The 21,547-nt window shown below is 45.7% G+C and overlaps 1 protein-coding gene across 1 annotated transcript in view; it reads right to left on the bottom strand.

The window, feature by feature from the left end:
- Positions 1-21,547, bottom strand: part of dld (deltaD) — a 49,207-nt gene that overhangs the window by 20,894 nt on the left and 6,766 nt on the right. Inside the window, exons 3-8 of the mRNA XM_078420068.1 lie at positions 18,988-19,067; positions 15,241-15,309; positions 13,020-13,089; positions 9,963-10,063; positions 3,052-3,195; positions 1,317-1,418 (exon numbers count right to left, since the gene is read on the bottom strand). Of these exons, the coding sequence (XP_078276194.1) occupies positions 1,317-1,418; positions 3,052-3,195; positions 9,963-10,063; positions 13,020-13,089; positions 15,241-15,309; positions 18,988-19,067 (566 nt within the window). The remainder of the gene's footprint in view (positions 1-1,316; positions 1,419-3,051; positions 3,196-9,962; positions 10,064-13,019; positions 13,090-15,240; positions 15,310-18,987; positions 19,068-21,547) is intronic.

Here is a 21,547-nt window from a genome sequence, read left to right on the forward strand (position 1 = left end):
AGGCTTTAGATCAGGTGTTGGTACGTAGGATTATTATAGACAGGTGGGTTGAAGGGCCAGGATCAGTGCTTTATTTTCTATCACTAACTGTTTATGGAGGCAAATAATTGGCAAAGGGATTTTTGCAAAAAAAAATAGTATGTTGTTATATTCACAAAATGCTGGAGTAACTCAGCAGGTCAGGCAGCATCTCGGGAGAGCAGGAATGGGTGAAGAAGGGTCTCGACCCGAAACGTCACCCATTCCTGCTCTCCCGAGATGCTGCCTGACCTGCTGAGTTACTCCAGCATTTTGTGAATAAATCGATTTGTACCAGCATCTGCAGTTATTTTCTTATACTAGTATGTTGTTATAATCTACAATTCATTGCTGAGAAGCACTTTCAACAAGGCATATGGGTAAAAATGCTAAAGGAAAAATGCATCAGCGAGTTTCCCAATTTCACAAAGCCAATAGCTTTCTTCTGCACTATCCCGAAAGAACAAAGAGGGATGGGCATGGAGGGGCCGCCGAGAACAGAGGGACCGGGCATGGAGGGGCCGCCGAGAACAGAGGGACCGGGCATGGAGGGGCCAGCGAGGACAAAGAGGGGCCGGGCACGGAGGGGCTGCCGAGAATAGAGGGACCGGGCATGGAGGGGCTGCCGAGAACAGAGGGACCGGGCATGGAGGGGCCGCCGAGAACAGAGGGACCGGGCATGGAGGGGCTGCCGAGAACAGAGGGACCGGGCATGGAGGGGCTGCCGAGAACAGAGGGACCGGGCATGGAGGGGCTGCCGAGAACAGAGGGACCGGGCATGGAGGGGCTGCCGAGAACAGAGGGACCGGGCATGGAGGGGCTGCCGAGAACAGAGGGACCGGGCATGGAGGGGCTGCCGAGAACAGAGGGACCGGGCATGGAGGGGCCAGCGAGGACAAAGAGGGGCCGGGCACGGAGGGGCTGCCGAGAACAGAGGGACCGGGCACGGAGGGGCCAGCGAGGACAAAGAGGGGCCGGGCACGGAGGGGCTGCCGAGAACAGAGGGACCGGGCACGGAGGGGCCAGCGAGGACAAAGAGGGGCCGGGCACGGAGGGGCTGCCGAGAACAGACTACAATGTTGGGACTACATTGAACACTTTGTAACTGTCGGCACCCTATACATAGCAACTCTTTGCTTACTTTGAGTATGAGATGCAAAACAAAAAACCTCACTGTAACATGTCACAAGTGATAATAAAGTTTCATTCATTCATCCCATCATCACCACGATGGTCCTTGGGTCTGGGCCTTTGACATAATGGAAAGAAGACTTTTCATCCACACTTTAGTTTCTTACCAATTCAACACCGATGACACCAGCACCAATAACTATCATCTTTTCAGGAACATGCTTCAAAGATAAGGCCCCTGTCGAGGATACGACAGCCTCTTCATCAATCTGAAAATACCACAAAAATGTTGTTAATTTGGAAAACGCTGGAAATACTCAGGTCAGGCCGTATCTGTGGGAAGAGAAATCAAAGGGTCAGGGACCCTTGCACAGAACTGGGGGAAAGAGAGGAGGGGCAGTTTACTAAGCAGAGATTGGGAGGGGAGGTGGGTGGGGGTATGAGATAAAATGACCATGCTCAAAGAGGCTAAGACAGTTCAGGTGATGAGTATTGTAAATCCTCATTATGAAGGTCCATGGCATCTGTCATTGCCGATTGTTCTCCATAATTAAGCATGGGATTACCGAGTAATAGGCTATCATTGTACAAGTAGTAGAAACTAAGAACTGCGGGTGCTGGTTAATACACAAAAAGACACAAAGCGCTGGACTCTGCAAGTCAGGTAGTATCTTTAGAGAACATGGATAAGGGACATTTTGGCTCAAGACCCTTCTTCAGACTCTCGGCCTGCAACTGGGGCTGAAATCCAGGTGAGTTGATGGCCTAGAGCACATATCATAGAGCACATCATAGAGCACATATTATATATATATATACCTTGCAGCATCAGAGGCCCGGGTTCGATCCTGACTACGGGTGCTGTATGTTTTACCTATGATCGAGTGGATTTCCTTTGGGTACTCTGGCTTCTTCCCACATTCCAAAGACAGCAGGTTTGAAGATTAATTGGCTTCTGGGAATTGACCCTAGTGCGTAGGATAGAACTAGTGTATGGGTGATCGCTGGTCGGCAAGGACTCAGTGGGCCAAAGGGCCTGTTTCTACATTGTATCTCTAAACTAAACTACATGGGTTCATGAATTTGACCAAGAGTTTTTGAAGAAGATTGAAGGGAACTTGTCTAAATTTACTTTAGCAAAGAGTTTAAACAAAGTCTTGCAATGGAGGCTGGTCTGGAAGATTTGATCAAACGGGATCCAGAGTGAGGTAGCTTGGTAGATGGAGTTCATCATATCATCGTATATATACAGCCGGAAACAGGCCTTTTCGGCCCTCCAAGTCCGTGCCGCCCAACGATCCCCGTACATGAACACTATCCTACACCCACTAGGGATAATTTTTACATTTACCCAGCCAATTAACCTACATACCTGCACGTCTTTGGAGTGTGGGAGGAAACCGAAGATCTCGGAGAAAACCCACGCAGGTCACGGGGAGAACGTACAAACTCCTTACAGTGCAGCACCCGTAGTCAGGATCGAACCTGAGTCTCCGGCGCTGCATTCGCTGTAAAGCAGCAACTCTACCGCTGCGCTACCGTGCCGCCCAGTTAGAGGGTAGTTATGGACAACTTGCCATTGCGCACTTACCATCAACACAGTAATTGGCTAAAGTCAGGTCAAGTATAAAAACAAACTGCTGGAGGAAAGTGGGTCAGGCAGCATTTGTGGAGGAATGGACAGACAACATTTTGGGTGGGGACCCGGGATTGGGATTAGTCAACCCGAAACATTGCCTGTTGAGTCAGGCTGAAGAAGGGTCCCAACAGAAAGGTCACCTGTCCAATACCTCCACACATGCTCCCATACTCACCAAGTTTCCCCAACACTTTGTGATTTGCTTAAAATTCCAGTGTCTTGAGCCTCTAAACTTATGAGTTCTTTTGTGTCAATGGATGTACCTGAATCCCAGGGAACGGAGTGATTTCTGATCCAGTGGCGATGATTATATTCTTGGAGTTGATGACCTGTGTGCTGCCATCATTGCAGAGAGCTGTGACCTGGTTTTTGCCAGTAATTTTACCATAGCCTTGGACATGGGTTACCTTATGGAGAAAAGATGTAAATATCAGGATTCTTTTATCCAAAGACATGTCAAAACTCTTCAAACATAGTCGAATTTGGAAAGGTGAGGGAGAGAATAAAACAAAGATTGCACATTTTATAATCCAAGTTAAACTGTTCGGCATGTCCCCAACAACTCAAATCAACTTCTATAGATGTGCCGTAGAAAGCATTTAATCAGGATGCATCACAGTTCCATCCAAGATTGCAAGAAACTGCAGCGAATTGTGGATGCAGCCCAGACCATCACACAAACCAACCTCCCTTCCATTGACTTCATCTACACCTCACGCTGCCTCGGCAAGGCCAGCAGCATAATCAAGGATGAGTCGTGCCCTGGCCACTCCCTCTTCTCTCCTCTTGGGCAAAAGTGTAAAAATGCACACCTCCAGATTCAGGGACAGTTTCTTCCCAGCTGTTATCAGGCAACTAAACCGTCCTTCCACAACCAGAGAGCAGTGCTAAACTACTATTTACCCTCAGACAATCTTTGATCGGATTTTACTGGCTTTTCCTTGCACTAAATGTTATTCCCTTATCATGTATCTGTACACTGTGGACAGCTCAATTGTAATCATGTATTGTTTTTACGCTAGCTAGTTAGCACGCAACAAAGGCTTTTCACTGTACCTCGGCACACATGACAATAAACTGAACTGTTAGCGGTCAGAATATTAAGCATCTCATTTGGACACAAAGCCTTCTCCCTTTGGTAAGATCACAGAAAAAAAGCAAAGTGGTGGTGACCAAGTGAGAGGAAACAAAGCGAAAACAAGATTGAGTACAATACAGAGTAGGCATGAAGTATGAATGAATGAATGAATGAATGAATGAATGTTTATTGGCCAAGTATGTTCATATACAAGGAATGTGCACCGCTCACAAATGACAACACAAACATACAGTTAACAATTAGGAATAAAGCATAAACACATCAAAACAATAAGGATACCCATTAAGGTCTAAACATGTGGGTGAAAATAAACCAGAGCAAAAAAAGACTACAGACTTTGGTTATTGAGTAGAACTATCACTCATGGAAAAAAGCTGTTTTTATGTCTGGATGTGGCTGCTTTGACAGCCCGGAGTCGCCTTCCAGAGGGAAGCGCTTCAAAGAGTTTGTGGCCAGGGTGAGAGATGATCTTGCCCGCTCGCTTCCTGGCCCTTGCAGTGTACAGTTCGTCAATGGGGGGAAGGTTGCAGGCAACAACCTTCTCAGCTGTGCGAACGATAGCAGTATAGAATTGGACCATCATTGCCTGTGGCAGATTGTGTTTCCTCAGTTGCTGCAGGAAGTACATCCTCTGTTGGGCCTTTTTGACTGTGGAGTCGATGGTGCCCCCCCCCCCCATTTAAGGTCCATGGAGATGATGGTTCCAAGGAACTTAAATGACTCCACAGATGTGACTATGGTGTTTTTGATAGTGAGTGGGGGGACGGGAGGGGGAGCTCTTCGAAAGTCTACAATTAGTTCCAATGTCTTGAGAGCATTGAGCTCCAGGTTGTTGCGATGGCACCAGGACGCCAGCTGTGTCACTTTCTGTCTGTAGGCAGATCCCTCCTCATCCTGGATCAGTCCAATCAGGGTAGTGTCATCCACAAACTTGAGAAGCTTGACAGAGGAGTCTGTGGAGGTGCAGTCGTTGGTGTAGAGAGAGTAAAGGAGAGGGGAGAGTACGCAGCCTTGCGGTGTTCCTATGCTGAGGGTCTGCGATGTGCTTTCCCAGCCTCACATGCTGCTTCCTGTCTGTCAGGAAGTTGATGATCCACTGACAGAGGGGTTCAGGCACAGTCAGCTGGGAGAGTTTGTAGTGTAGTAGCTCTGGCTACTGGTATTAAATGCAGAGCTAAAGTCCACAAACAGAATCCTGGCATTGGTCCTCTTACTGTCTAGGTGCTGGAGGATGAAGTACAGGCCTACGTTGACTGCGTCATCCACCGATCTATTGGCCCTGTATGCAAACTGCAGGGGGTTTGTGATGTTTTTCAGCTGGGCCAGCACAAGTCTTTCAAAGGTCTTCACGACGACAGAGGTAAGTGTAGTCATTAAGACTAGTGATCCTTCTCTTTTTGGGTACAGGGCCAATAGTGGAGACCTTGAAGCAGGCTGGGACAGTGCAGGTTTGCAGGGACTGGTTGAAAATGTCTTTGTAGATCGGTGCCAGTTGTGGGTAGAGGGGGAAACATTGTCCGGTCCTGGAGATTTCCTGTTTATCTGTTTTCTGAATAGCCTCTCCACCTCCGCAAATTCTATTGTTAAACTGGAGTCAATAGACAATAGGCAATAGGTGCAGGAGTAGGCCATTCAGCCCTTTGAGCCAGCACCGCCATTCAATGCGATCATGGCTGATCACTCTCAATCAGTACCCCGTTCCTGCCTTCTCCCCATACCCCCTCACTCCGCTATCCTTAAGAGCTCTATCCAGCTCTCTCTTGAAAGCATCCAACGAACTGGCCTCCACTGCCTTCTGAGGCAGAGAATTCCACACCTTCACCACTCTCTGACTGAAAAAGTTCTTCCTCATCTCCGTTCTAAATGGAGTCATTCTGTGAGGATGTGCAAATTGGTGATTGCAGAGGGATGGGGGGGAATGGAGAAAGGGCCAGTCTTTGCAAACTCCAGCCAGTCTCTGAGTAGTGCAAAATGTCCTTTTTGAGGTTTTCTACCATGCATGTTTAACATTTTGAATGTGCAGTCTTGCTTAATTTGAGAGATTTCTCCCATTTACAAAATGTGCAATCTTTAAAAATGCCGTAAAAAATATTTTTTTAAATCAATTCTCATTTTGGATGGAATATTTAGAGCAATATTCTAATGATACAAAGCCAATGAACATATATATAATGCTATTAATATTTGGGAAGGTCCTATCACATCCGTTACGTTCTATCCGTTACGTTCGTGGCAGCAGGAGGGACTTGAGGATGGTCTGTTGCCTCCCTGGTGCCAGGGTTCAACACATCACAGACCGGCTTCAGAAAATCCTAGCGAGGGAAGGCGATCAACCTGAAGTCGTTGTGCACGTGGGCACGAATGACGTCGGGCGGAAGAGGAAGGAGGTGCTACAGCGGGAGTTTAGAGAGTTGGGAAAAACGCTGAGAAGTAGGACGTCGAAGGTAGTTATCTCTGGACTGCTACCGGTACCTCGTGCTGGTGAGGCCAGGAACAGAGAGATAGAGGGTATGAATTTATGGCTGAGGGACTGGTGCAGAGAGCAGGGATTTAGATTTCTGGACCACTGGGATCTCTTCTGGGCTAGGGGTGACTTGTACAAAAGGGACGGGTTGCATCTTAACAGCAGGGGGACAAACATTCTGGCAGGCAGGTTTGCTAGTGTGACACCTGTGGCTTTAAACTAAGTAGTGGGGGGGAGGGGTTAACAAATTGTGAATATGAAGATGAGGTAAAAGGGAATACAGGAGATATTGCAAAAGACTCTCGGAAGAATGGGAACAGAAGTTCTAGAGCGGAAAAGAAATTAAGGGCAGGGCCAATTGTGAACGATGTGAGAGGGGAGGTAAATACAGAAGTTAAAGTGTTGTACTTAAATGCGCGTAGTATAAAAAATAAAGTGGATGAGCTTGAGGCTCAGTTAGTCATGGGCAAGTATGATGTTGTAGGGATCACTGAGACATGGCTACAAGAGGACCAGGGCTGGGAACTGAATATTCAGGGGTACACAACGTATAGAAAAGACAGACAGGTGGGCAGAGGGGGTGGGGTTGCTCTGATGGTAAGGAATGATATTCATTCCCTTGCAAGGGGTGACATAGAATCAGGAGATGTTGAATCAGTATGGATAGAAATGAGAAATTGTAAGGGTAAAAAGACCCTAATGGGAGTTATCTATAGGCCCCCAAACAGTAGCCTCGACTTAGGGTGCAAGTTAAATCAGGAGATAAAATTGGCGTGTCAAAAATGTAATGCTACGGTGGTTATGGGAGATTTCAACATGCAGGTAGACTGGGAAAATCAGGTTGGAAATGGACCCCAGGAAAGAGAGTTTGTAGAGTGCCTTCGAGATGGATTCTTAGAACAGCTTGTACTGGAGCCTACCAGGGAGAAGGCAATTCTGGATTTAGTGTTGTGTAATGATCCTGATCTGATAAGGGGACTAGAGGTAAAAGAGCCATTAGGAGGCAGTGATCACAACATGATAAGTTTTACTCTGCAAATGGAAAGGCAGAAGGGAAAATCGGAAGTGTCGGTATTGCAGTATAGCAAAGGGGATTACAGAGGCATGAGGCGGGAGCTGGCCAAAATTGATTGGAAGGAGGCCCTAGCAGGGAAGACGGTAGAACAGCAATGGCAGGTATTCCTGGGAATAATGCAGAGGTTGCAGGATCAATTTATTCCAAAGAGGTGGAAAGACTCTAAGGGGAGTAAGAGACACCTGTGGCTGACAAGGGAAGTCAGGGACAGCATAAAAATTAAGGAGAGGAAGTATAACATAGCAAAGAAGAGTGGGAAGACAGAGGATTGGGACTCTTTTAAAGAGCAACAAAAGTTAACTAAAAAGGCAATACGAGGAGAAAAGATGAGGTACGAGGGTAAACTAGCCAATAATATAAAGGAGGATAGCAAAAGTTTTTTTAGGTACGTGAAGAGGAAAAAAATAGTCAAGGCAAATGTGGGTCCCTTGAAGACAGAAGCAGGGGAATTTATTATGGGGAACAAAGAAATGGCAGACGAGTTAAACCGTTACTTTGGATCTGTCTTCACTGAGGAAGATACACACAATCTCCCAAATGTTCTAGGGGCTGGAGAACCTAGGGTGATGGAGGAACTGAAGGAAATCCACATTAGGCAGGAAATGGTTTTGGGTAGACTGATGGGACTGAAGGCTGATAAATCCCCAGGGCCTGATGGTCTGCATCCCAGAGTACTTAAGGAGGTGGCTCTAGAAATAGTGGAAGCATTGGAGATCATTTTTCAATGTTCTATAGATTCAGGATCAGTTCCTGTGGATTGGAGAATAGCAAATGTTATCCCACTTTTTAAGAAAGGAGGGAGAGAGAAAACGGGTAATTATAGACCAGTTAGTCTGACATCAGTGGTGGGGAAAATGCTGGAGTCAATTATAAAAGACGAAATTGCTGAGCATTTGGATAGCAGTAACGGGATCGTTCCGAGTCAGCATGGATTTACGAAGGGGAAATCATGCTTGACAAATCTACTGGAATTTTTTGAGGATGTAACTAGGAAAATTGACAAGGGAGAGTCAGTGGATGTGGTGTACCTCGACTTTCAGAAAGCCTTCGACAAGGTCCCACATAGGAGATTAGTGGGCAAAATTAGGGCACATGGTATTGGGGGTAGGGTACTGACATGGATAGAAAATTGGTTAACAGACAGAAAGCAAAGAGTGGGGATAAATGGGTCCCTTTCGGAATGGCAGGCAGTGACCAGTGGGGTACCGCAAGGTTCGGTGCTGGGACCCCAGCTATTTACGATATACATTAATGACTTAGACGAAGGGATTAAAAGTACCATTAGCAAATTTGCAGATGATACTAAGTTGGGGGGTAGTGTGAATTGTGAGGAAGATGCAATAAGGCTGCAGGGTGACCTGGACAGGTTGTGTGAGTGGGCGGATACATGGCAGATGCAGTTTAATGTAGATAAGTGTGAGGTTATTCACTTTGGAAGTAAGAATAGAAAGGCAGATTATTATCTGAATGGTGTCAAGTTAGGAGGAGGGGGCGTTCAACGAGATCTGGGTGTCCTAGTGCATCAGTCAATGAAAGGAAGCATGCAGGTTCAGCAGGCAGTGAAGAAAGCCAATGGAATGTTGGCCTTCGTAACAAGAGGAGTTGAGTATAGGAGCAAAGAGGTCCTTCTACAGTTGTACCGGGCCCTGGTGAGACCGCACCTGGAGTACTGTGTGCAGTTTTGGTCTCCAAATTTGAGGAAGGATATTCTTGCTATGGAGGGCGTGCAGCGTAGGTTCACTAGATTAATTCCCGGAATGGCGGGACTGTCGTATGTTGAAAGGCTGGAGCGATTGGGCTTGTATACACTGGAATTTAGAAGGATGAGGGGGGATCTTATTGAAACATATAAGATAATTAGGGGATTGGACACATTAGAGGCAGATAACATGTTCCCAATGTTGGGGGAGTCCAGAACAAGGGGCCACAGTTTGAGAATAAGGGGTAGGCCATTTAGAACGGAGATGAGGAAGAACTTTTTCAGTCAGAGGGTGGTGAAGGTGTGGAATTCTCTGCCTCAGAAGGCAGTGGAGGCCAGTTCGTTGGATGCTTTCAAGAGAGAGCTGGATAGAGCTCTTAAGGATAGCGGAGTGAGGGGGTATGGGGAGAAGGCAGGAACGGGGTACTGATTGATAGTGATCAGCCATGATCGCATTGAATGGCGGTGCTGGCTCGAAGGGCTGAATGGCCTACTCCTGCACCTATTGTCTATTGTCTATATTACCCAACCAAGAGATAAAACAGTGTGATCTCTCACCCCAACAGCATCTGTAAAATGTAGGAAGGAACTGCAGGTGCTGGCTTACACTGAAGATAGACACAAAATGCTGCAGTGACTCAGAGGGACAGGCAGCATCTCTGGAAAGAAGGAATGGGTGACGTTTCGGGTTGAGACCCTTCTTAGGAACCAAAAACACCAACTATTCCTACTCCCGAGAGATGCTGTCTGTCCTGCTGAGATACTCCAGCATTTTGTGCATAGCATCTGCAATAGCCCTCATCAGTTCAAGGACCTATATCAATATACAAAACCAACCTTATTTTGCTTAAATAAATGGGCAATTCCACCAGTCAACGACTTCACTGCACTGCTCTTTTGTTCCATCATCTTCTCCAGATTAAGATTCATTCCTGTGACTTTAGAATAACATTTAGTCATTTAAAAGATGGAGATATTTTTCTCATACCTTCAGCACTGAGCAATTATTTTCTTCTCATAGTTTATGTCACATAATTGTAGTAGCGAGCCATTCTTTATTTCACTCATGAATTATTATTTTTAAGGGAGGCAAATGTCTGTATCTGCTGTATTGGATAAAGAGAAAAGGATTGAAAATGAAGCAATGGCAAATGGTCAAGAGGATGGTAGAGTGGTGCATCAGGCTAAATCACTTGAATATAGCAATACTTAAAATTAGGAAGAATGTGGCCAAGAGGGAAACTGTACTCACTGGCAAACTGCCGATGGTCAAGATCCAAAGAATATGAAATGGAAGTGTTTAGCAAAGGATCCAACAGTGTTTTATGCAGCAATTGTACAGTTAGGAAAGCATAGTCTGGGTTATCATGGAGACAGATCAAGTAAGTAAATTTGGAGTATTGAGAATAATTTTGGGCCCCATATCCGAGGAAGTATGTGCTAGCACTGGAGAGATCCAGAGGTTTTACGAGTATGATCCCAGGAATGAGTGCATTAACATATGATGAGCTTTTGACAGCACTGGACCTCTACTTACTGGAGTTTAGAAGGATAAGAGGGGTTACTGAAAGTTACTGAATAGTGCAAGGCTTGGATAGAGTGCATGTGGAAAGGATGTTTCCACTAATGGGAGAGTCTAGGACCAGAGGTAATTAAAGGAAGATGGATGAGGAGGAATTTCTTTCATCAGAGGGTGGTGAATCTGTGGAATTCATTGCCACAGAAGGCTGTGGAGGCCGTCAATAATATTTTTAAGGCAGAGATAGTGAGATTCTTGATTAGTACAGGTGTCAGAGGTTATGGGGAAAAGGCAGGAGAATGGGGTTAGGAGGGAAAGATAGATTAGCCATGGTTTGAATGGCAGAGTAGACTTGATGGGCTGAATGGCCCACTTCTGCTCCTATCACTTATGAACTTAAGTGTTCAAAGGAGAAATAGCGAGCGTATCGGGCTAACATATTCCTGCAAGAATGAAAACCAGCAATAACATGCAGAGGGATGTCGAGGGATATCAAGGGTCAGATACAGAGGGAAGCATGTAGTAAGTACAGAGAACAAAAAACATGGGAGCCCAGTCAAAAAAATGTTGAGACACTGAAAAAGGAAAATTAGGAAGGCAAAGAGGGGGTCATAAAATATCACTGGCAGGATTAAGGATGACATTTTAAAGGTGAAAAAAATAACCAGGGAAAGAATGGAATCAATTCTGGACCAGAAGGCAATTTGCGCATGGAGCCAAAAGGAATGTGAGGTCCTAAAATAATGATTTTGATCAGTATTCTAAAATACTATAGTTGTAGTTGGATGATTCAGCAAATGAGTATGTGGTACTCAACTAAAGAGGAGGCTGTACATCTGGTGTAAGGGATTATGGGGAGAAGGCAGGAGAATGGGTTTAGAGGGGAGGGATAGATCAGCCATGATTGAATGACGTAGTATTGGTGGGCCGAATGGTCTAATTTTGCTCTGATCACTTATGACCAATGCTTAATGGACCTAAATCTGGACAAATCCCCAGGACCAGATGAGATTGATCTCAGACAGCTATGGAAGGCCAGATCAGAGATTTCTGTGAGATTATTAAATCTTCACTGGTCATAAATGAGGTGGCAACAGGATGGTAAATGTGGCGCCCCTTCTCAAGAAGGGCAGCAGGGAAAATCAAGGAAACTTCTAACCCGTGAGCCTAACATCAGCAGTAGCAAAGTCACCAGAAAACATTCTGAAGGGCAGGACCTTACTAATGTTCATTTAGAAAGACTGTGATTGATCAGTGTTAGCCAGTATTGCTTTGCCAGCGATAGATCTTGTCTACCAATCCAACTGAATTTTTTGAGGAAGCAAAAGAGTGTATTGATGACAACATTTTAGCAGGGTCTTTTTATAATTAATTGCCTGGGACTGGTGCTCCACTGGGATTGGTACTAGGACTCCTGTTGTTTGTGATTTGGATGTGGATGTTGCAGGTATGAGTTTTTGTCTTCCATTCTTTACCTCAACCTTTCCTCTCCCCCATCTAACTTTTATTTGCCAATCAACCTCACCTGAACCGACCAGCAATCTCCCATATACTAAATCTATCCTACAACGAGGGATCATTAGTACGGTCCTGTCCTTCAGAATGTTTTCTGGTGACTTTGCTACTGCTGATGTTAGGCTCACAGGTTAAAACTGATTAACCTACAAACCTGCACATCTTTGGAACGTGGGAGGAAACCCAGAGAAAACCCACATGGTCACAGGTAGAAGGTACAAATATCATCTGTAGTCAGGATCAAACCCGAGTCTCTGGCATTGCAAGGCAGCAACTCTACTGTTGAGCCACACAATACTCCAAGTATATAAAGCTATGAGGGGCATAGATGGGGTAAATAGTTTGAACCTTACTCCCAGGATGGAAAAATCAAATACTAGAGGGCATAGCATTAAGTCAAGAGGGGCAAAGTTTAAAGGAGATGTGTGGGGCAAGTTCTTACATACACAGATAGTGGTGAGTGAGAGAGCCTGGGTTGGTGGTTGAGGCAGATACACGAGTAGCATTTAGGCCTTTGGACAGGCATATGGATATGCAAGGAATGGTGGTATATGGATCATGCGCATGTAGGTAAGAGATGATCTTGGCATCATGTTCAACATGGGCATTGTGGGCCAAAGGGCCTGTTCTTGTGCTGTTTTAGGCTCTATGAATGAAAATCTCTATATACAGTCACAAAATAAAATTGGCTTTCTTGTAAAAATCGGTTTATTCATTTTTTTCCTCCTCATAGAACACGTTAATGTGAAAAGAGAAACATCTGAGAATGTTAAATTCCATCTATTCTTTTTCAATTATTAGTCAAATCTTGTTGTAAAACTTCACACAATGAGGGAAAGACAAATTGAAGATCTACTTACTTTCAATTCCCCTGCTAGCAAAGTCTTTTCCATGGGCTAGGTGATAGAGATAGGAGTTGTTCAACAAAGCCTGAGAACAATAACCACCACTCGGATTACAGTTTACAGGCAATGCATTAAACTTTAAAACCCTGTGGAATTCTCTGCCTCAGAAGGCAGTGGAGGTCAATTCTTTGGATGCTATCAAGAGAGAGTTAGATATAGCTCTTAATGATAGCGGAGTCAGGGGTATGGGGAGAGGGCAGGAACAGGGTACTGATTGTGGATGATCACATTGAATGGCGGTGCTGGCTCGAAGGGCCGAATGGCCTACTCCTACACCTATTGTCTATAAAAGTGTATTGGAACAGAGTAACATTAACACAGGGTTAGACCATTCGACTTTTCCAGCCGTCACCATTCAATATATTCAGAGTTGATCACCTCAATTTAATGCACTCTTTTTCCAGTTTTCCGCCCCATATTCCTTAATCCCTTTAACCCTCAGTCCTATATCTAACTCTTTAGTCAGATTCATACAGCGTGGAACCAGGCCCGTCGACCTAATTTGCCCACGCCAGCCAACATGCCCCAACTACACAAGTCCCACCAGCCTCGCGCTTGGCCCATAACCCTCTAAACCTGTCCTATACATGTACCTGTCCAAATATCTCTGAAATGTTATGATGGTACCTGCCTCAACTACCACCTCCGGCAGCTCTTTCATAGAAACATAGAAAACAGGTGCAGGAGTAGGCCATCTGCCCTTCAAGCCAGCACTACCATTCAATATGATCATGGCTGATCATCCAAAACCAGTACTCCGTTCCTGCTTTCTCCCCATATTCCATATTTTCATATACAGTGCCCTCCATAATGTTTGAGACCCATCATTTATTTATTTGCCTCTGTACTCCACAATTTGAGATTTGTAATAGAAAAAAATCACATGTGGTTAAAGTGCACATTGTCAGATTTTGTTAAAGGCCATTTTTATATATTTTGGTTTCATCATATAGAAATTACAGCTGTGTTTACACATAGTCCCCCCATTTCAGGGCACCATAATGTTTAGGATACATGGCAGACAGTGGTCATTGACAAATCTGCACGTGACTCCTGAAGAGTGTTTCTGATCTGTCGGACAGGTGTTTGGGGATTTTTCTTTATTATAGGGAGAAATCTGTCATCAGCTGTGGAGGTCTTCCTTGGTCTGCCAGTCCCTTTGCGGTTAGTTAGCTCATCAGTGCTCTCTTTCTTCTTAAGGATGTCCCAAACAGTTGATTTTTGTAAACCTAAGGTTTGGCTGATGTCTCTAACAGTTTTATTCTTGTTTCTCAGTCTCATAATGGCTTCTTTAACTTTCATTGATACAACTTAGGTCCTCATGTTGATAAACAGCAATAAAAATTTCCAACGGTGATGGAAAGACTGGAGGAAAGACTAGGTGCTGAGAGCTCTCTTATACCTGCATTAAGGAGGCAATTATTACGCACCTGAGCAAATACAAACACCTGTGAAGCCATGTGTCCTAAGCATTATGGTGCCCTGAAATGGGGGGACTATGTATAAACACGGCTGTAATTTCTATATGATGAAACCAAAATATATAAAAATGGCTTTTAACAAAATCTGAGTGTGCACTTTAACCACATGTGATTTTTTTCTATTACAAATCTCAAATTGTGGAGTACCGAGGCAAATAAACAAATGATGGGTCTCAAACATTATGGAGAGCACTGTACCTACCACCCACTGTGTAAAAAATCTAGCCCTTCAGGTTTCTATTAAATGTTTCCCCACTCAACCTAAACCTAACTCCTTTGGTTCTCAGTTCCCCTACTTCCGACAAGAGGTTCTGTACATTTACCAATCTATTCCTCTCATGATCTTGCACACCTTGCTGGGAGAAGAAAATGTTTATCTCGGTCTTAAATTGCTTATCCCTTATCCTTAGACCTCCCTGGACTTCCCCCCCTTATTCCTGTGTCTAACCTGCCCAATGTCAAGAGGATCTACAATCACATGAAGATGTTCCTACTGGTTCAATTTCTCTTCACACAAGCTAACACAAAGGCAAATCAACAGCAACTGCATATCCACACACAGACCTGCACAGTATACATGGACCATTACAACATGTTAATGTACAGACTTATATAACAAAGCATCAATATGTGCTGCAATCCAATCACACAGTGAATAAAAATTATGCATGGATGCACATTGAACGCGTACTTACTTTGGATGGGATACAGCCCACGTTCAAACATGTCCCACCCAATGTTTCATTCTTTTCCACACAGACGGCCTGAGGGATTTTAAAATGAAGCAACATATTTTACATGGTTTAAAAAGGTCAGCTGGATTATCACACACCTGCAATATGTGGAAAATATTTTGATGACCATTCCCTTTTTTTGATTGATATTGTTGTTTTTGACAGTTATTAAGGTTGAAATAAAATGCTGTAATTCCATCATATTGGATGGTGTTCGTACTTCAAATATCACCGCACAACTACTTCACCATGGCTGGGTGGAGAGCCGAGAGATGCTCGGGTACGGTGGTCCTGCCATGTTCGTTTTAGTTTAGAGATACAGCACGGAAACAGGCCCTTCGGCCCTGCGAGGTTGCGCTGGCCAGCTATCCTTGCACACTAACACCATCCAACACACTAGGGAAAATTTACAATTTTACCAAGCCAATTAACCAACGTCTTTGGAATGTGGGAGGAAACAGGAGCACCCGGAGAAACCCCACGCAGGTCAGGGAAAGAGAAGAACAAACTTCTTACAGACAGCACCCGTAGTCAGGATGGAACCCAGGTGGGTCTCTGGCACTGTGAGGCAGCAACTCTACCGCTGAACCACTGGTAGATTGGATAACAGGAGATACTTTTTTGGGACAGGGCTGTGGCCTGCCATGTGTCACATGGGTCAATGGTGTGCCCACTGTTGTTCGTTATCTATATGGACATATTACCAATTAATAATTGACAACTATATTAATAACTATATTAACAATTTGGATGAGAATTTAGTTAGCTGGGTTAGTATGTTTGCACATGACTCCAAATTTTGTTGGCAGAGCAGGCAATGAAAAAGGTTACTGAAGGTCACAACTGAAAATGAGCCATGAAATGACAGATGGAAATAGGATGAAGTGATTCATCTTGGGAAGTTAATGTAGGAGTAGGGTGTGGGGCATGCTGCAGGGGGACGCGGCGGCTGGGAGGGTTGTGGGAGGGGCGGCAGCAGGGAGGGGCGCTGCAGGGTTTGCAGGGGGAGTGCAGAGAGAGGGCGCAGGCGGGCGTCGAGGGGCGCGGGCAGGGAGGGGGAGGGGCGCGGGCGGGGAGGGGCGCAGGCGGGGAGGGGGGTGTACAGGTGGGGTGGAAGAGGGAGGGACAAGCGGGGAGGGGTACAGGCGGGGGGGAGGGGCACAGGCAGGAGGGAGGGGGAGGGGGCGCAGGCGGGAGGGAGGGGGCGCAGGCGGTGAGGGAGAGGGCGCAGGCGGGAGGGAGGATCAGGCGGGGAGAGAGGGTCAGGCGGGGAGGGAGGGTCAGGCGGGGAGGGAGAGGATGGAAGCGGGGAGGGAGAGGGCACAGGCAGGGATGGAGAGGATGCAGGCGGGGAGGGAGAGGGCACAGGCAGGGAGGGAGAGGATGCAGGCGGGGAGGGAGAGGATGCAAGCGGGGAGGGAGAGGGTGCAGGCGGGGAGGGAGAGGATGCAAGCGGGGAGGGAGAGGGCACAGGCGGGGAGGGAGAGGGCACAGGCGGGGAGGGAAGAGGGCACAGGCGAGGATGGACGGTATGGACAGGTCAGGATGCATATACGGGGAGAAAAGATGAGGTACGAGGGTAAACTAGCCAATAATATAAAGGAGGATAGCAAAAGTTTTTTTAGGTACGTGAAGAGGAAAAAAATAGTCAAGGCAAATGTGGGTCCCTTGAAGACAGAAGCAGGGGAATTTATTATGGGGAACAAAGAAATGGCAGACGAGTTAAACCGTTACTTTGGATCTGTCTTCACTGAGGAAGATACACACAATCTCCCAAATGTTCTAGGGGCCGGAGAACCTAGGGTGATGGAGGAACTGAAGGAAATCCACATTAGGCAGGAAATGGTTTTGGGTAGACTGATGGGACTGAAGGCTGATAAATCCCCAGGGCCTGATGGTCTGCATCCCAGGGTACTTAAGGAGGTGGCTCTAGAAATCGTGGAAGCATTGGAGATCATTTTTCAATGTTCTATAGATTCAGGATCAGTTCCTGTGGATTGGAGGATAGCAAATGTTATCCCACTTTTTAAGAAAGGAGGGAGAGAGAAAACGGGTAACTATAGACCAGTTAGTCTGACATCAGTGGTGGGGAAGATGCTGGAGTCAATTATAAAAGACGAAATTGCTGAGCATTTGGATAGCAGTAACGGGATCATTCCGAGTCAGCATGGATTTACGAAGGGGAAATCATGCTCGACAAATCTACTGGAATTTTTTGAGGATGTAACTAGGAAAATGGACAGGGGAGAGTCAGTGGATGTGGTGTACCTCGACTTTCAGAAAGCCTTCGACAAGGTCCCACATAGGAGATTAGTGGGCAAAATTAGGGCACATGGTATTGGGGGTAGGGTACTGACATGGATAGAAAATTGGTTGACAGACCCACAAAGAGTGGGGATAAATGGGTCCCTTTCGGAATGGCAGGCAGTGACCAGTGGGGTACCGCAAGGTTCGGTGCTGGGACCCCAGCTATTTACGATATACATTAATGACTTAGACGAAGGGATTAAAAGTACCATTAGCAAATTTGCAGATGATACTAAGCTGGGGGGTAGTGTAAATTGTGAGGAAGATGCAATAAGGCTGCAGGATGACTTGGACAGGTTGTGTGAGTGGGCGGATGGATACATGGGAGATGCAGTTTAATGTAGATAAGTGTGAGGTTATTCACTTTGGAAGTAAGAATAGAAAGGCAGATTATTATCTGAATGGTGTCAAGTTAGGAGGAGGGGGAGTTCAACGAGATCTGGGTGTCCTAGTGCATCAGTCAATGAAAGGAAGCATGCAGGTACAGCAGGCAGTGAAGAAAGCCAATGGAATGTTGGCCTTCGTAACAAGAGGAGTTGAGTATAGGAGCAAAGAGGTCCTTCTACAGTTGTACCGGACCCTGATGAGACCGCACCTGGAGTACTGTGTGCAGTTTTGGTCTTCAAATTTGAGGAAGGATATTCTTGCTATGGAGGGCGTGCAGCGTAGGTTCACTAGGTTAATTCCCGGAATGGCGGGACTGTCGTATGTTGAAAGGCTGGAGCGATTGGGCTTGTATACACTGGAATTTAGAAGGATGAGGGGGGATCTTATTGAAACATATAAGATAATTAGGGGATTGGACACATTAGAGGCAGGAAACATGTTCCCAATGTTGGGGGAGTCCAGAACAAGGGGCCACAGTTTAAGAATAAGGGGTAGGCCATTTAGAACAGAGATGAGGAAGAACTTTTTCAGTCAGAGAGTGGTGAAGGTGTGGAATTCTCTGCCTCAGAAGGCAGTGGAGGCCAGTTCGTTGGATGCTTTCAAGAGAGAGCTGGATAGAGCTCTTAAGGATAGCGGACTGAGGGGGTATGGGGAGAAGGCAGGAACGGGGTACTGATTGAGAGTGATCAGCCATGATCGCATTGAATGGTGGTGCTGGCTCGAAGGGCTGAATGGCCTACTCCTGCACCTATTGTCTATTGTCTATTGTCTATTGCAACCCAGGTCTCTGGCGCTGTAAGGCAGCAACTCTACTGCTGCGCCACTGTGCTGCCCCAGTACATACTAGTACCGAAGTACAGTGAAAATCTTTTTTGTTGTGCCACAATTCTGATCACTTCACCCATTCACATCTACAAATATCTCAACACTGCACATCTATGTCATAGGAAAACATGGGTACGTGGCTCTCTATAAACGTGATGTCAACTTAGAATTAGACAATCTCTTACCTACCTTAAACCCCAACTGTGCAGCCTTAATAGCAGCAACATAACCGCCAGGGCCTGAGCCCACAACTGTGACATCTGCATCAACTGTAACAAAAAAGAAAATACCCTTAAAGTAAGTCTGCATCACAACCATTTTTGAAGGAAAGTTATCACATTATCGGGAGCAAAAAATACAGGGCAGAGTGTTTGAGAAATAGCAGTCAGTGCAGACAAACGCGAGTTGGTGCATTTCCATAACAGACTGAAGAGATGCGATACAAAAGCAGGGAAGGCGGAGAAAGACCCAAGAATACATGTGCACAAATTATAAAAAGGGGATGGGCAGGTTGGAAAGCTCCAGTTGAAACATGCACAATTCCGGGCTCTATCAACAGAATATAAACACAGGAATATTATACGGAAACTGTCTGACCTCAACTGGAAAACGGTTCATTTATGGTTTGCTTCATTATAGGAATGACATGAAGGCATTACAGATGACCCAGAAAAGGTTTCCACAAACACGCAGTGGAGCAGCACCCCAGCGGTAGAGTTGTTGCCTCACAGCGCCAGAGACCCGAGTTCCATCCTGACTATGGGTGCTGTCTGTACGGAGTTTGTACGTTCTCCCCGTGACCGCGTGCGTGGGTTCGCTCCGGATGCTGTGGTTTCCATCCACACTCCTAAGACGTGCAGGTTTGTAGGTTAATTAGCTTTGGTTAAATTGTAAATTGTCCCTAGTATGTCGGATAGTGCATGGGTGATCGCTGGTCAGCGCGGACTGGGTGGGCCTGTTTCCCTGCTGTATTCCAAAGTCTAAAAGGTTTCTGTGATAGAGACTAGAAATCCCTGTTGGTGGAGGTCGCCAGCTCTAGAGGTACAAAAATAAGGCAGGGAAGAGGACTCAGCACAAAGTGCTGGACGAACATGAGCGAGCACCTGTGGAAGGAACGGACAGGCGATGTTTTGGGTCGGGACCCTTCAGACAAAAGAGAATTAAAAATGAGTTGTGGGGCAACTTTTTGCTTCAAAGCAGCATGTTTGGAATCTGGTGTGCAATGCCTGTGGAATGTGGTGGAGGTAGATTCCATTGTGGCCTTGAAGAAACTATATAAATATATAGTGAGGAAATATAGTGGCAAGGCCCCGTGGAATGGGCTAGGAGTTGGAACTACAGAGTGGCAGCACGGTGACGCTGCGGTAGAGTCGTTGCCTTACAGCGCCAGAGACCTGGGTTCCATCCTGACTACGGGTGCTGTCTGTGAGAACCCATGCACGTTCTCCCCATGGGTTTTTCCCTGCGTGGGCTTTCTCCGGGATCTCCAGTTTCCTTCCACACTACAAAGACATGCAGGTTTGTAGGCTAATTGGCTTGGTTTAATTGAAAAATTGCCCCTAGCGTGTGAAGGATAGCGTTAGTGTGCAGGGATCGCTAGTCGGCGTGGACTCGTTGGACCGTGAGCCTGTTTCCTAGCTGTTTCTCTAAACTAAACTGAACAGTTGTCTGGTAGAAAGGTATGATGCACCAAATGTCCTTCTCCTGCAAAACCAATCTGTAGCTCCAGTAGAATGTCAAGGCCAAAGGATAAAAGGAGACATTGTCAGAGGGAATGTGGGATCCAGCACACAAGTAGGAACTTTGTAACACAATGAACAAAAAAATGTTTAATAAGTGAACTAGGATCTGATTTTAAATCTGTTCTGTTGAATGCAAATTCATAACAAAAATTACTTTTCACCAAACCAATCATATTTTTCATTTCAAATGTAAACACAAAGTTTGCTTAATCGATAATTAAAATACTTGAGAGTCACACAGCATGGAAACAGGCCCACCACATCCATGCCACCCGTAATCACCCACCCGCATTAACCAGCCCTCCAGCGCTTGGCCGATGACCTTCTACAACTAGGTGATTTAAGTGCTCATCCAAACACTTCTGAAAAAATGCTGTCAACAACTCTTGCTTCCAAAACTCTCATGTTCCAGGCGCTCACCAGTCTCTGGGTGAAAAAGCTACCACAGATCCTCTGTAAATAGTCATTGAGTGATACAGTGTGGACATCTCGCGCACACCGGCCAACATGTTCCAGCTACACTAGTCCCACCTGCGTGCGTTTGATCCATATCCCTCCAAACATATCCTATCCATGTACCTGTCTAACTGTTTCGTAATCGTTGGGATAGTCGCTGCCTCAACAGGAAATTAGAAATGCGTGCACCAAAGGCTTCAATCTACATATAGATTGGGTGAACCAAATTGGCAGGGGTGCTGAAGAAGAGGATTTCTTGGAATGTTTGCGAGATGGTTTTCTAAACCAACATGTCGAGGAACTAACGAGAGAGCAGGCCATTCTAGACTGGGTATTGAGTAATGAGGAAGGGTTAGTTAGAAGTCTTGTTGTGCGAGGCCCCTTGGGCAAGAGTGACCATAATATGGTGGAGTTCTTCATTAGGATGGAGAGTGACAAAGTCAATTCAGAAACAAGTGTTCTGAACTTAAAGAAAGGTAACTTTGAGGGTATGAGACGTGAATTGTCCAAGATAGACTGGCAATTGATACTTAAAGGGTTGATGGTGGACA

The sequence above is a fragment of the Rhinoraja longicauda genome, chromosome 23 (genome assembly GCF_053455715.1).
Source record: "Rhinoraja longicauda isolate Sanriku21f chromosome 23, sRhiLon1.1, whole genome shotgun sequence".
Taxonomy (NCBI): Eukaryota; Metazoa; Chordata; class Chondrichthyes; order Rajiformes; family Arhynchobatidae; genus Rhinoraja; species Rhinoraja longicauda.